Source organism: Lipotes vexillifer, unplaced genomic scaffold, assembly GCF_000442215.2.
Source record: "Lipotes vexillifer unplaced genomic scaffold, Lipotes_vexillifer_v1.1 scaffold1129, whole genome shotgun sequence".
Taxonomy (NCBI): Eukaryota; Metazoa; Chordata; class Mammalia; order Artiodactyla; family Lipotidae; genus Lipotes; species Lipotes vexillifer.
This window is the reverse complement of record NW_006789022.1, coordinates 4,543,628-4,556,702: the sequence shown is the minus strand read 5'-3', so window position 1 is coordinate 4,556,702 and position 13,075 is coordinate 4,543,628. Positions and strand designations below refer to the sequence as shown.

Genomic DNA, 13,075 nt, shown 5'->3' with positions numbered 1-13,075 from the left:
AAGGTGAGCCTGGCCCCCGGCAAAGCCCTGGGGATAAATAAGCACCAGCCACCTGGTTCCTCACCTCTGCTCACCCTGTCCGTCCATGACCTGGGTGGGGGGGCTGGGGGACGAGCACCTAGACTCTTATAAAGGAAAAGGGTAAAGCATCAACAATTTAGGTGACAGGAGCCGCTCTGGCCATGTGAGCAGAGGGGTCATGGGCCTTAAACTCCATCTCAGGGCTTCCCTGGTGGCGCAGTGGTTGAGAGTCCTCCTGCCGATGCAGGGGACGTGGGTTTGTGCCACGGTCCGGGAAGATCCCACATGCCGCGGAGCGGCTGGGCCCGTGAGCCATGGCCGCTGAGCCTGCGCGTCCGGAGCCTGTGCTCCGCAACGGGAGAGGCCACGACAGTGAGAGGCCCGCGTACCGCAAAAACAAAACAAAACAAAACAAAAAACTGCATCTCAGAAGACTACACAAAAGAGCCCCTAAGGGTAGGGGAAGTTTAAGAGGTACAAACTACTACGTATAAAAGAAATAAGCTAGGAGGATGTATTGTACAGCACAGGGAATATAGCCAGTATTTTATAATAACTATAAATGGAGTATAATGTATAAACATTTTGAATCACTATGTTGTACACCTGAAACTAACATAATATTGTAAATCAACTATACCTCGATTTTTTTAAAAAAGCACCCCTGAGAGTATTCTGATGGACTTACACCAGCAGGAAGGAGAAGCTGCTATCCCTGACATTGGGCTGGGGGCTTTGGGCCTGTCCCCCACCTCCCTGAACCATCTCCAGAGTATGAGGCTTCCTCCGCCGACACACTTCCTTCTCACCACACAGAACCGGGACCCGGGAACAAATATCAAGAGCCACCAGACCTTTTGTCCTGAGAATGCGCTGCAGTCACTGCTTGGAAAACAGTGTCCAGGTCCTTGCCCGGCAGGACCACGGACGTGACTTTCCAACATATCCTACTGCCCTGCAGAGGCAGGCCAGCTCAGACATCTCTCCACATCTTCACCAGCCCAGGCAAAGACCCCAACGCAGCTCAGCTGGCCCCCCTCCAGGTGTGGAAGCTGCGAAAGGGCAGAGCCCGGAAGCAAGCATCCCCCCCAAGCAGAGACACACGTGGTCCAGACCCGGGCAGCTCCCTCCCCCGTCTGTGGGACTCAGCTCTCTTCTCCAACTCTGACTCATGAGGATCCACAAGGATACTCACACCTTGGGGGTGGTGGGAGGCAAGGGCTGATTTCTCTCGTGCATTTTTAATATGTTCTTTGTAAATAATGATTTTTCTGCTTCCTGAGAACTAGAGTGCCCGGCCTTCTCAATCCAGGGTCCACCCCTGTGGATCCCTCTGGGGGTGATAGTGGGAAGGGGCACCTACCAGGGGGCGAGGGCTCTGCAGCCTCATGGTCAGAGGGTGCAACACTGACACAGGACCACCTAGCAAAGCACAGCAGCCACCAGCCAGCACGTGTGGCTGCCTGACCCAGAACCTCATCACCAGCCCTCGATCTGTGCCCCCTCTCCTCGCAGCCCCTCACTTGACCGAGAGCAGGGACCACTGGCTGTCAAGCCCAAAGGGCACCAGTGCCACCTCAAGGCCCTTCACAAAGTGGGTACCTAGTAAATCCTAGCCGATTTGGGATTTGGGTTCACACAGCTGTTAAAAGTCCAAAGCTCAAGTCTTTTCAGCCAATCAGTTAACCTTCTAACCTGAGAGTAAGAAACCAGGACTGAACATTCCTGTGGGTTAAGTAATTCCCTTAACTGAAATAGTCCCCTCGACTCCCCAGCAAGCCTAGACACATACCTAATCCTGCAGTGCCCGGGTTTCCTTAACGACAAGCCAGAGGAGGACATCTGACTCGGAACATAAGGGTCTAGTGAAGGGAGAGGACTGGCCGGGCCTCACTGGGCCCTGAGAAGACATCTCGGGGCTGGGGCCTTTCTCCACTCGATTTGGACCCATATCCACCAGGTGATATCAATGGTCCAAGCCACAGAAGCAACTCTGGAAGAGCAAAAGGAAGTTCCTAGAAAGATATGGTGGGAATGAAGGGGGGGTGCTCACAGAATCGGGGAGCTGGAGTGGCACAAGCATGCCAGAAGAGCCTGGCCAGCCCTCTGCCCCCACTGACACCCTGCAACCGACCTCTCACCCACCCCCTGCTCAGGACTCTGTCCCGAGAGAGCCCAGGGTGTGGCTCTGCCCCTGACCACGCAGGGAATCCGGAAACAGGGACACCTAGTCACCTGGGTACCAGGAGTCACCTGGCAGAGATTCCTATACTGAAGGGGCTCCTCAAAAGGGAACTGGGAGGCGGCCCTCAGGGAGGGGCAAAGGGCCCGAGGCACCAAATGTCTCTCACCAGCCCCTTTCCAGATAAAAGCTCTTTAATCTCTAGTCTGGCCACCATTCAGTGGCCTCACAGCCACCATGACCTACTTAAAAACACACCACCCCAAAAAAAGAGCTGCGTTGAGCAGAAAGTCTCTCTACAAAACTGTTTTGCAAGTAGTGGTGGGCTTGGGTGATGCATTTCCAAAAAGATGTTTGGTTAAGCAACTGAATAGGAGCTAACTCAGCCTCGGAGGCACCTTTGTCAAGTTCCAGCCTCGGTGGGCAGACACAGCCCACAGGCCGCTGGTCGGCGCCGCTCCTCTGATGAGCAACTGCCCGGTCTCCCTCAGCCGCAGAGGATGCCCTACTGTGACCTGGGCCCACCCCGGGGGCCACGTTCCAGCCTGCGGCCCCCAACCCCTCCACCCCCAGCCCAGAGCAGAGCAGAGGATACACCCTCTACCTCAGCCAGAGAGGGCAGCGCTCATCTGCCCCGGCCCACTCCCCTAAATCGTTGCCTACCTGACCCTCACGGGCAACCTGATTCTAGCACGTTCTCCGCATGTTAAGTCAAGGAAACTGGGGACCCCAAAAGGAAATTTCACTCGCAATACCAAGGACCGGGTCTAGCTTCAAGCCTGTCATGCCGCTAGGGTCTGGGTGTACCGACTGGCACTGAAAGGGCATTTCAAACTGCCTCGCCGCAGCTAAGTGTCCTTCTCACGGCGCTAGGAATCTCTGTGAGGCTCTGAACTTGACACTTAGGGTCTGTCCCCGTGCAGCCCCCACGGCAGCAAGAAGCCTACCGCGGGGGCTTCCCTGGTGGCTCAGTGGTTGAGAGTCCGCCTGCCGATGCAGGGGACACGGGCTCGTGGCCCGGTCCGGGAAGATCCCACGTGCCGCGGAGCGGCTGGGCCCGTGAGCCATGGCCGCTGAGCCTGCGCGTCCGGAGCCTGTGCTCCGCAACGGGAGGGGCCGCAGCAGTGAGAGGCCCGCGTACCGCAAAAAAAAAAAGTAGCCCACTGCGGTCTGGCAGAGGACGCCTAGTGATTTCATGTGGCGGGTGCAGGACAGGGAGGAAGGGGTGGGGAGCCCCTGGGGAGAGAGAGGCGAGAGCAGCAGGGGTGGCACGCGCTGAGTGACCAGCTAGAGCAGCTCTCCGCCGAGCTGCTTAGAAAGTGCTGCTGCCTCTCTTCGGCCCCTGGTACCCCCGACCACCACTCTGGGACCAACCCAAAGCACCGACTTGATTGTGCCCCTCGCCCAGCCCGTGAGATTTTCAGCTTCTTCCTACAAAGCCCAGGGGTCTCCCAGCTCTCCCTGGTGTCCTGCGTCCTCAGTCCCTGATACGCTTGCAAGGCAAGGTCAGAGTTCAGGAGCGGGCAAAGGGCAGTAACCCTTTGACCGGAGTCCAGGGGGATTCGCAGCACAGACTACCCAAGCTTTTCTTAGGACTGTGGCCGCTTGAAGCCTGACGATTTCTGGTACCACAGCGGCATCTCAGAGGATGCCCTGCAGCCAGATCACAGCAGGTGCAAGTCTTGTCCCCACCTCCCCAGGCTGAGTGACCCGCTGAACTACCCACCCTGCAGTCTCCTCCCCTTGTTTAAACTTGGGGGTTGAAGGGCTGCTGAGAGGATGCACATCAAAGGTTAATACAAGGTGCAGCCCCGCTGAGTATTCAACGCTGGAGATTCTCAGCATCTCTGGACATCATCCACAGGCAGCCTGCCCTCGTCACCTTGCAGGGAAGGAAACAGAATGAAAGAACAAGACGCCCTCCCAGGCCTCATGATGAGCAGCTGAGCTCAGGGGTTGCTGGAGAGGGAGGCAGGCTGGGTAAGGCAGAAAACCGCTTGGCTCCACAGCCAGTTTAGCAGCCTGCTGCCCCTCCATCCGCATTTAGAAACCGGATGCGAAGATTCGAACCCAAGCTGGGGGTTCTTCCTGGACAAGCTGACAGTCCCGGTCAGCCCAGCAGGTGGCAAGAATGGGGCCCCACCTGTGCTCCGCTGAGGCTCGCATGCCCGCTAGCGGGGCTCTGTGGCCTTGCACCGCCCAAGCTCTCCACCCAGGACAAGGCAAATGTGCAGGCTCCAGCGTGAAAATGCCTCAGATGGAAAAAAAACGGGGCAAAAGTGGAAAGGGAAATGCTGTAAGAGCCACGCCCCGGGGGGGAAGGGGCAGGGGAGGGCAGCAGCTCAAGAAACAATATTCAGAAAGATGGGGCTTTGTGAACATGAACCAAAGAGGCCTAAAGGCTACGGAAGAAATCGCAAAACAAAGAACGTTGCCCACCATCCAGTTCTACAAGGATTAAGTCAGCCAGTGCAGTCGCTGACCCACAGTGCACCCTGAAATGCAGTCAGGATGAAAAAACAAAAAGGCACTTGTGCTTTGGAAAAACAAGCTCCTGAGATAGAGATACCTCAGGAAAAAATTTTAATGAACCCAGATTCTTGCACCTTCCCATGCATACATAGAAAAGCACTAAAATCATTAACTGAGATGTCTGATCCTCGCGACTAGCAGTCATTTTTAACCAAGATGTGTGCCTGACTGCATACGTTCCCCAGCCAAAATCATATCTATGCTGGCTTCTCAGAGCTACTGAGTGGCTGTTTCCTGGGCAATAGTCCATATATAGTAAGGTCCCTCAATAAAACTGAAACCCACAGCTCTTGCACTGTGCGTTTTTCTTTCAGTTGACAGTTTGGGTGACCACAGAGGGACCCAGAGCAGACTTCTCTCCCCCTGAACTCTCCAATCATCCGGAGCCCTGGTACCAGCGAAGGCCCCTTGTGCCTGCTGCCTCCTCAGTGAGTCCAGACGACTGAGTGAGTCTCTCCTGAGTCTCAGAGCTCCCATCTCGGTTGGCAATCCTGAGTTCCATTCGGTAGTAGATAAAAAAGGTACCTGACTTCTCAGTTGAAAGATACAGAGAAAGTGCTCGGTTGAAAGACACTCAGAAAACCATCCAGTTGAAAGACACCGGGAAGGTTCTGACTGGGTGATTAGGTAGGAGGCCGGCCTGACGTCTTTCATCAAGTTGGCAACTTAACAGGGTTTGTCAGGACAAAAGCGAAGATACCAGATGAGAGCTTTCGGCTCCAAAAACGGACCCGGCTCTTACCGGCCAGTTAACGACTTTCTCAGGCAACTGAGAAATTTACGGAAGCAATAAAAGCGAATCCTCATACCGTGCAGCAGTCCCATAGGGAAACCCACTCATTAATTTTAAAAACTAGCTCATCCAGGGACCCACACATAGGGATTGGCCATCCAGGGCTCTCTCTGTGTGCCCACAGTGGTTTTAGACTGCCAAAGGGAGAAACGGAGACACACAGAAGAGCTGAAACGACTCTAGGGTGACACCTAGAGGTGCCTGATTGCACCTATTCCTTAGCCGAAATCATGTATATACTGGCTTCTCCCCCTAACTCCTTGGAGCAGTTTCTCAGAGCTACTGAGAGGTTGTTCCCCAGGCGGTAGTCTGCAGTAAGGTCTCCAAATAAAACTGAAATCCACGAGTCTTACGTTGTGCATTTTTCTTTCAGTCGACAAAATCAATGGAGCCCGCTGGCAGCCACGTCTTCACTTCTCAAATTCACTGGAACCACAACACTACTTTTAACTCATCAAAGTTTATTATGGCAATTAATTATATAATACAAACATACCAGCGATCGTTCATCCAGTTCAGAAGCACTCGAACCAATAGAGTCCCTTAGTGATTTCTCTGTATAAATTACTTATGAGAAGCAAGCACAGCTGGTCAGGGACCGACAGGGCTAATCGAGCATCTCATCGCACGCACCCACTGATGGTACGCAGGCCGGGGAGGGGGGCAGGCACCAGAAGGTCGAGTTTCCTCGTTGGCCCCCAGCACCCCAGGCCCACCAGATGCTGGGTACTTGAGTAGTGGACAATTCAAGGCACATATGACTTCCTAACAGATAGCAGCTCCAGAGTCTGCCCTTGAGACCTGGTTCACATCTGCAGCAACCAAGGTAATGCTTTATTCATCACACACCCCCCCTTTGGTCTGTTGTCATTTTTATTACTTAATGTGCTGAAAATCCCCAACGTGCTGGGGGCTGCATGTGGCTCAGAGTCACAATCCCTGCCCTATACGTTCTGAAGACGAGGGAGATGCAAAGCAACGACTCTGACGCAGTGATGGAGTTTTACAAAGCACCACGTGGGAAGAAACTGTTAGGGTATCTTTTGATGTCTCTCTCAGGAGGGCTTTTGGGGGTGGGGAAGAGTTACATCAGGCAGCCAAAGGAAGGGGATGAAGTGAGGGCTGCTGTGAATGAGACTCAAGGCACTAAGGGAGCAGATGGACGGGGTGGGCCTCAGAAGTCAACCGGAAGCAGGGGACGCCAGACAAGAGAGGTGGCCGGGGAGGTGACTCGGCCCTCCACTCCTAAATGAGCTCCTGAAGTGGCCGCAGTCTCCTGGGCCTCCTCCAGCCAGAGGGTCCGAGGCAGCCCCCGGATCCTCCAACCAGGGTGAGCAAGGGCTGGGGTCTGCCTCCACAATCCCCGGCCCACTCACTGCACTGGCTCTGCTGCTGTCATTCAAACCAGCACACAGGACAGGCTCAACTGACATCAGCCTGTCGGGAGTTCAATTATGGTTTTGCGTGACTTAAAAATCATTGTTTTTCCTAACTCTGTTCTCTCTCCCTGATCCAACCCTGCCATGGTGCATGGGGCAGGCCATCCTTGAATGGACCCAAGACACACAGAGAGCTGCATCCCTTAGCGTGGGTACCTCGGTCAAACGTGCCAAATCCCAGAGGAGAGGGAGGGGGTGAGCAGCCCACAGAGAGGACCGAATGCCCTGCCTGGTGAGAACCAGGAAAGCCAAAGCCAGTCACTGAAACCAGGCGCGCCCTTCCCCCAGGAGGCCAGCAAGCACTGGGGCCGTCTGGCACAGCCAAGCCAGTCACACTGCCCGGTGCCTTGCCAGGCCTGTGTGCTCCCAGCCAGGTCCCTCCAGGCCCCCACGCATGACACAAGTCCACGGGGAGCCCACTCCACTTCCAGTTGACCCTCGAATCTCAGCAGGGGGGTGGCCAAAGGTTGTAGTACAGGTGGAAGTAGGGAAGGGCCAAGGGCCAGGACCGCGCCTAATACCCAGGCCAGGCAGGACCCTGAGGCAGTGGAAACCCATAGGGAGGGGCAGGCCCAGGGGGATAGGGCGACTGAAGGGGGCCTGATGGCTGGGGCTGCGTGGGGTACGGAGGTTTTCCTCCTGTTGAGAGGTAGGGGGGCTGTTGAGGATAACCAGGACCGAGGACCCGGCCCCCCGCCACGGGGTACCCAGGGCCGGAGGCACCAGTGGGGGCCACGGGATAGGCCGGCCGGGGAGGCGTGCTCCTCTGTGGGGACCAGGAGTAGCCTGTGGCAGCCCTGGGTCCTGGCTGGGCTGACGGGTACGGGGGACCCACAGGCCCGCTGTAGGAAAAAGAGGGCTGGGACACCACAGGGAACGGGGCCGGCGGGAGCACCCCTTGGGCGGTGGGGCCCACGGGCAAGCCTGGAGAGGGGCTGTAGGGCAACGGGTAGGGAGGGACCTCCGGAGGCTGCTGATCTTCGGCGACAGGGGGCGTCGCCTGGGGGCCCGGGAGAGATGGGGGAGGCGGGCGGGGAGGAGGGGCGCCCCCAGCCAGCTCCAGGGAGGCCCTGGGCTTCCTCATCACATCCTGGAGCTTCTCCACGCGAACCCGGCGCAGATGGGACAGCATCCTCACAGAGGAGAAGTTCTCCAGAAACGTGTCCAAGGGCACCTCGCCCTCCAGGAACTTCTCAGCCATGGCCTGGAAGACATAAGCTCCAGTGGCAACAGGGGTCTGCCGGGATCGAGGCCACCTGAATACCCCTGGGTCAGAGGTCAGCTGCGACCCTCCCACCCCAGCCAGGCTCAGGAGCTGCCTGTCTTCTCTGGCCCGCCCCCCCGCTTTGGGAATTTCTCTCTATGGCCCTTCTCACTGCTGATGTATTATACAAGCGTGTGTTTATTTATTCTGTCTCCCTCACCAGGACATCAGCCCCCAGAGGGCGGGGACCACCTGTCATGGCCACCGCCGTCCCCACCCTGGCATCGTGCCAGGCTCACAGCAGCTGCTGCACAGTGTGTCGACTGGCCACATGGACACTGGCCCCCTGGTCACTAGCACAGCCCAGCCCAGGGGCTGTGGGACCTGGGAGCATCTTCCACCCAGAGCATGGACATGTGGAGAGAGCCAGTCTGCCCACAGAGAGTGAAGAGAGGCCCAGAGGGAAGCAGAAGAGAGAGACCCGGCAGCCCCAGGAGAGGGGAGGCGCTGGGGGCCTGGCTTCAGCCCTGGAGGGCTCCTACTGCACTGCCCTCCCACCCAGGCCTGCCAGCTGCCCCGCAGCTGTGCTGTTTATCGCCCATTTCTGCTTCAGCCAGTGATGTTGGGTTCCTGTTCTCTGCATCCAAAAGGGCCTCCACTGGGACTCCGGTGGAGGTGCCATTCACCGCTGCCGTGACTAAAGCCCTGGTCCCACGCCCTGCGGACACTGGTGCCCAGGACGAGGGCTCCTGCTGCAGGGGCAACTGTTCAGGGCAGAGGGGGCGTCAACGGCCGTCTCACCTCAGCCTCTTCTTCAGTCTTCATGCTTTCTATCTGCAGAAGGTCCAGCAAGGCCCCGAGCTGCAGTGCTGAAGAAAATTTCTCTGGAAGGAAGGGCAGAAAGGTTGACATTTCAAAAGTGCCTCTGGATTCCGTGGTGGCGGCCAAGGTTTCTGCAAGCCTCTCTGAGGGTCAAGCCACCGCCCTGGGGTCCGCGGCAGAGCCCCTTTCGGTCGGTTCCCTTCCTGAGCAGAGAGGAGCTCAGCTGAGCCCCTCCACGCCAGCCCAGGAAGCGAGAGACCTCAGGCTTCGGAGCCCACCCCCCCACCCCCCAATCCTGTCCTTCCCCTCAGGGAGTTACTTCACCTGCCTGAGCGTCAAGTCCCCCACCTTCAGGACCAGGACAGCCCCTCACCTTCACAGACAGCAGGTTGGGACACAGCGAGCCCGAACCAGCTCCACAAATCACCAGAGCAGGGCTGGCTGAGTGGCCAGCAGCAGCCCAGGATGCATGCTCTCTGGATTCAAATCCCAACTCCACCTCTACGTAGCTGTGGAGCCCTAGCCACGTTCCTGCATCTCCCTGAGCCTCACTCCTCTCATCTATGACATGAGAATGACGACAGTACCTACCCTTAGATGGCTGTTAAAGCACTTAGCCAGGGCTGGGGACATGGTGACCCACAGTAACTGCTGGCCCCTTCCTGTCCTGGGGAGGGAGAGGGAATCTGTCCTTCCACGTGACTCCAGCAGCTCCCCCAGCCCCACCAGGAATGGGGACCCTGAGTGGACAGAGGCGCCCCCAGCACACACTCCTGGGGCCGGTCGCTTACCCAGCTTTGCCTTCTGCTCCTGGCACCGCTCCACCAGCTTCCGGAGCTCCTGGTACTTGTCCGAGAGGTTCGAGCGGCTGATCTCCAGGGGACCCTGGAACTCCAGGTTCTGCTCAGCCAGGCTCCGGTTGGTGGCCAGTGCCATCTCCCGCTCCAGCTGCAGGTCCTGGACCTACAGAGCAGGACACTTGACCGTGAGACCCGCCACACCACCACTCAGCTCGCGGGGGGCTGGACCTGGGGCTTCCGGGACCCGTCACTCACCATGGGGGGAGCCAGGCAACACTCAGCCCCTAACTAGAGTCAGACGGACCCAGGTTCCAACTCTGAGCAAAGCACTCCAAACCAGACACCTCACCAAATCCTTAACCCCACAGCCTACGTGGTGGATGCATGCAAAGGGCCATGAGACGAGCGGGAGGAGACCCCCCCGGAGGCTGTGCAGAGCTCCAGGGAGGGGTCGGAGAAAGTCAGAGCCTTCCTAGGAGGGAAGGGACCAAGTCTCAACCACCTGTCCCCAGGATTCAGAGTCAAGAGACCTCCTCTGAGGTGCACTGATGTGGCCCAGACCTGACCACAGGCCAGACATGCAACGAAGCCCCCAAATAAAGTTAGTGTGAGGAGTGAGAACGCCAGGGCCAGCCCGTGACACCGACTCCAGAGGGACCTGTCCCTGCCTCCTCCACAGGTGTGTCCTACAGAGAAGCTGCTCAGATGAGCTAACACAGAGGCCCCCAAGAACCTCAGGGGAGTCCCCAGGACCAGCTGAGGACTCCCACCAGCACAGGCGACCCGTGGCCCCCGAGGCTCTGATGCCAACCTTTGCACCTGGATGTGCCCCACTGAAAGCACGCCCCCAAGCTGAGCAGCACTCTCCCCTCGTCCAGGTCCTTTGTTGTCACCAGCCGGTGAGGCGGCAGCCTCGGGAACCCTTCCCAGACCCGCTCTCACCTGAAGCCCTGTCCATTTGTCAGGGAGTCCTCTTTACTGACAGGAGGGCAGAGAGTCAGACCCACACCCCTGAGGGAACGGGGACGCCAGCAGCACCAGTGGCACCAGCACCCACAGCAGGGCTCAGGGCACAGCTTGGCAAGACCAGCTTCCACGCGGGAGCCACTGGGCAGCTTCTCCACCACGGTCGGCACATGGCGAACCAAGCCTGACTGGCTCGTCCCCAGTCAGACGCGGGAAGGCCACGGGCGTCCTGGAGGAGGGGGCTTCCGGGGGCTGCAATCCTGCCAGTCCCCAGCCACAGGGCCTCGAGCGCTGCGCTCTGTGGTGGGCCTGGAGCCTGCTCCCCCGCTCCAGACTGGAAAGAGAGATGCCACGGCTACCAGAAGTAATGGGGTCTGGCCACGGCCTCTCAGGTCTGCCCCCACTCCTGGGTTGTCTGCCTTGCTGCCACCAATACCCTCTGGAGCCACTGAGCAAGCATCCTGACTCAGGGACGCCCGCACTGCAGAGTTCCAGTCTCACTTTCATCAGCCGGGAGAGCTTTTCTTTTCTTATGTGTCTGACACAGAGCGGGGGGCCTGAAGCCCTCTGCTCAGCTGCCCCTTACGGGGCCCCAGATCCTCAGTGGACATGTCCTCTGTATACCTCCACTGCCTTTTCCCTGGATCTTAACCAGTAAATCTATGCCGTGTCATTTTCCCCTAAACCTAGTCCTACCCGTTTCTGCCCCCTTTCCCCAGAGCCTCCCCCAAATCTTTCTCCATTAGGGGTTCACTAGGAAGCCCTTGATCGGTCAATAAGACAGTTCAAGCACCCCACCAGAAGACCCCGATATTCATACTCTTCCACATGGAGAGAGGTCCCCTACTCTTTTCTCTGAGCAAAGTCCACACCCCAAACTCAAAGAGCTCCCATCTCCCCTCACAATCCCATGGCGACTCAATTACCATCTTATAGCCCGTGCTAGGAACATAGTCCAAGGGGTTTTGCAAGTCTAGGGAGCTCGCCCTCCTTCATCTTTCCCTTGTCATCAGCAAAAATGGAAACACATTCCAAAGGCCAACCAACGAGCTCGGCATTATTTGTGTCCGTGTCTCCCAAGCATCAGGGGCAGGAGGCGGGAGCGTGCAGAGCCACGGACAGGCTGGACCGTGGGCACGTCCAGCTCTGCGGCCACATCTGGTCACCTGACCTTTCCAACCTCGCAGGGGAGTCACAGGGCCAAGGCGCCGAAAAGGGCGGGGAGAGCCCTTTATAAAGTGTAAAGCTCTGCACGTTCAGAAGGGTTGTTTTATTCCCGTGAGGACCACGATTAGGAACTGAGACGGTTCGGTGTCTGTTATGATAGGGAAGGGATTAAACAGGAGATGAGCCTAATCCCAGCCCCAGAACGGCTCCTCCTGCAGACGCAGGGCCAGGCCAGGTGGTTGGGGAAAGGTGGTTACAAAACGGTACCAGTGGGCTTCCCTGGTGGCGCAGTGGTTGAGAGTCCGCCTGCCGATGCAGGGGACACGGGTTCGTGCCCCGGTCCAGGAAGATCCCACATGCCGCGGAGCGGCTGGGCCCGTGAGCCATGGCCGCTGAGCCTGCGCGTCCGGAGCCTGTGCTCCGCAACGGGAGAGGCCACAACAGTGAGAGGCCCGCGTACAGCAAAAAAAAAAAAAAAAAAAAAAAAAAAACGGTACCAGTGCTTGTAGAAACCACCTCCAAATCCAGGCTGGAGCAACAGTGTGGGGACTCCTGGGGCATGCGGGTCCCCGAAGGCACCAGGCACCAGAGTTGGCATGGGGGCTCTGGACTCCCTGGCACTGCGCCCCCGGAACTCCCAGGGGGCCCAGGAACTAGACTGAGAGCCCAGGGGCTCCTCTGCCTGGCCAGGGTGAAGGCCACAGAACAGGCAGATAAACTCGGCCCAAACCCCCAACAAGCCAGTGTCCTTAAGAAGGGTCTCAGGGCTGGGACGAATTGGGAGACTGGGACTGACGTATACACACCACTATGTATAAAATAGATAACTAGGGGCTTCCCTGGTGGTGCAGTGGTTGAGAGTCCGCCTGCCGATGCAGGGGACAGGGGTTCGTGCCCCGGCCGGGGAGGATCCCACATGCTGTGGAGCAGCTGGGCCCATGAGCCATGGCCGCTGAGCCTGCGCGTCTGGAGCCTGTGCTCCACAACGGGAGAGGCCACAATGGTGAGAGGCCCACGTACCCCCCCCCCCAAAAAAAAGACAACTAATGAGAACCTACTGTATATCACAGGGAATTCTACTCAATTCTTTGTGGTGACCTAAACGGGAAGGAAATCCAAAAAAGATGGGATATATGTCTATGTATAGCT

At 57.6% G+C, this 13,075-nt stretch overlaps 1 protein-coding gene across 1 annotated transcript in view; it reads right to left on the bottom strand.

The window, feature by feature from the left end:
• Positions 1–7,481: 7,481 nt before the first annotated feature.
• Positions 7,482–13,075, bottom strand: part of VPS37C (VPS37C subunit of ESCRT-I) — a 29,209-nt gene continuing 23,615 nt past the window's right edge. Inside the window, exons 3-5 of the mRNA XM_007462189.1 lie at positions 9,785–9,956; positions 8,973–9,055; positions 7,482–8,171 (exon numbers count right to left, since the gene is read on the bottom strand). Coding sequence (XP_007462251.1) covers positions 7,482–8,171; positions 8,973–9,055; positions 9,785–9,956 — 945 coding nt within the window. The remainder of the gene's footprint in view (positions 8,172–8,972; positions 9,056–9,784; positions 9,957–13,075) is intronic.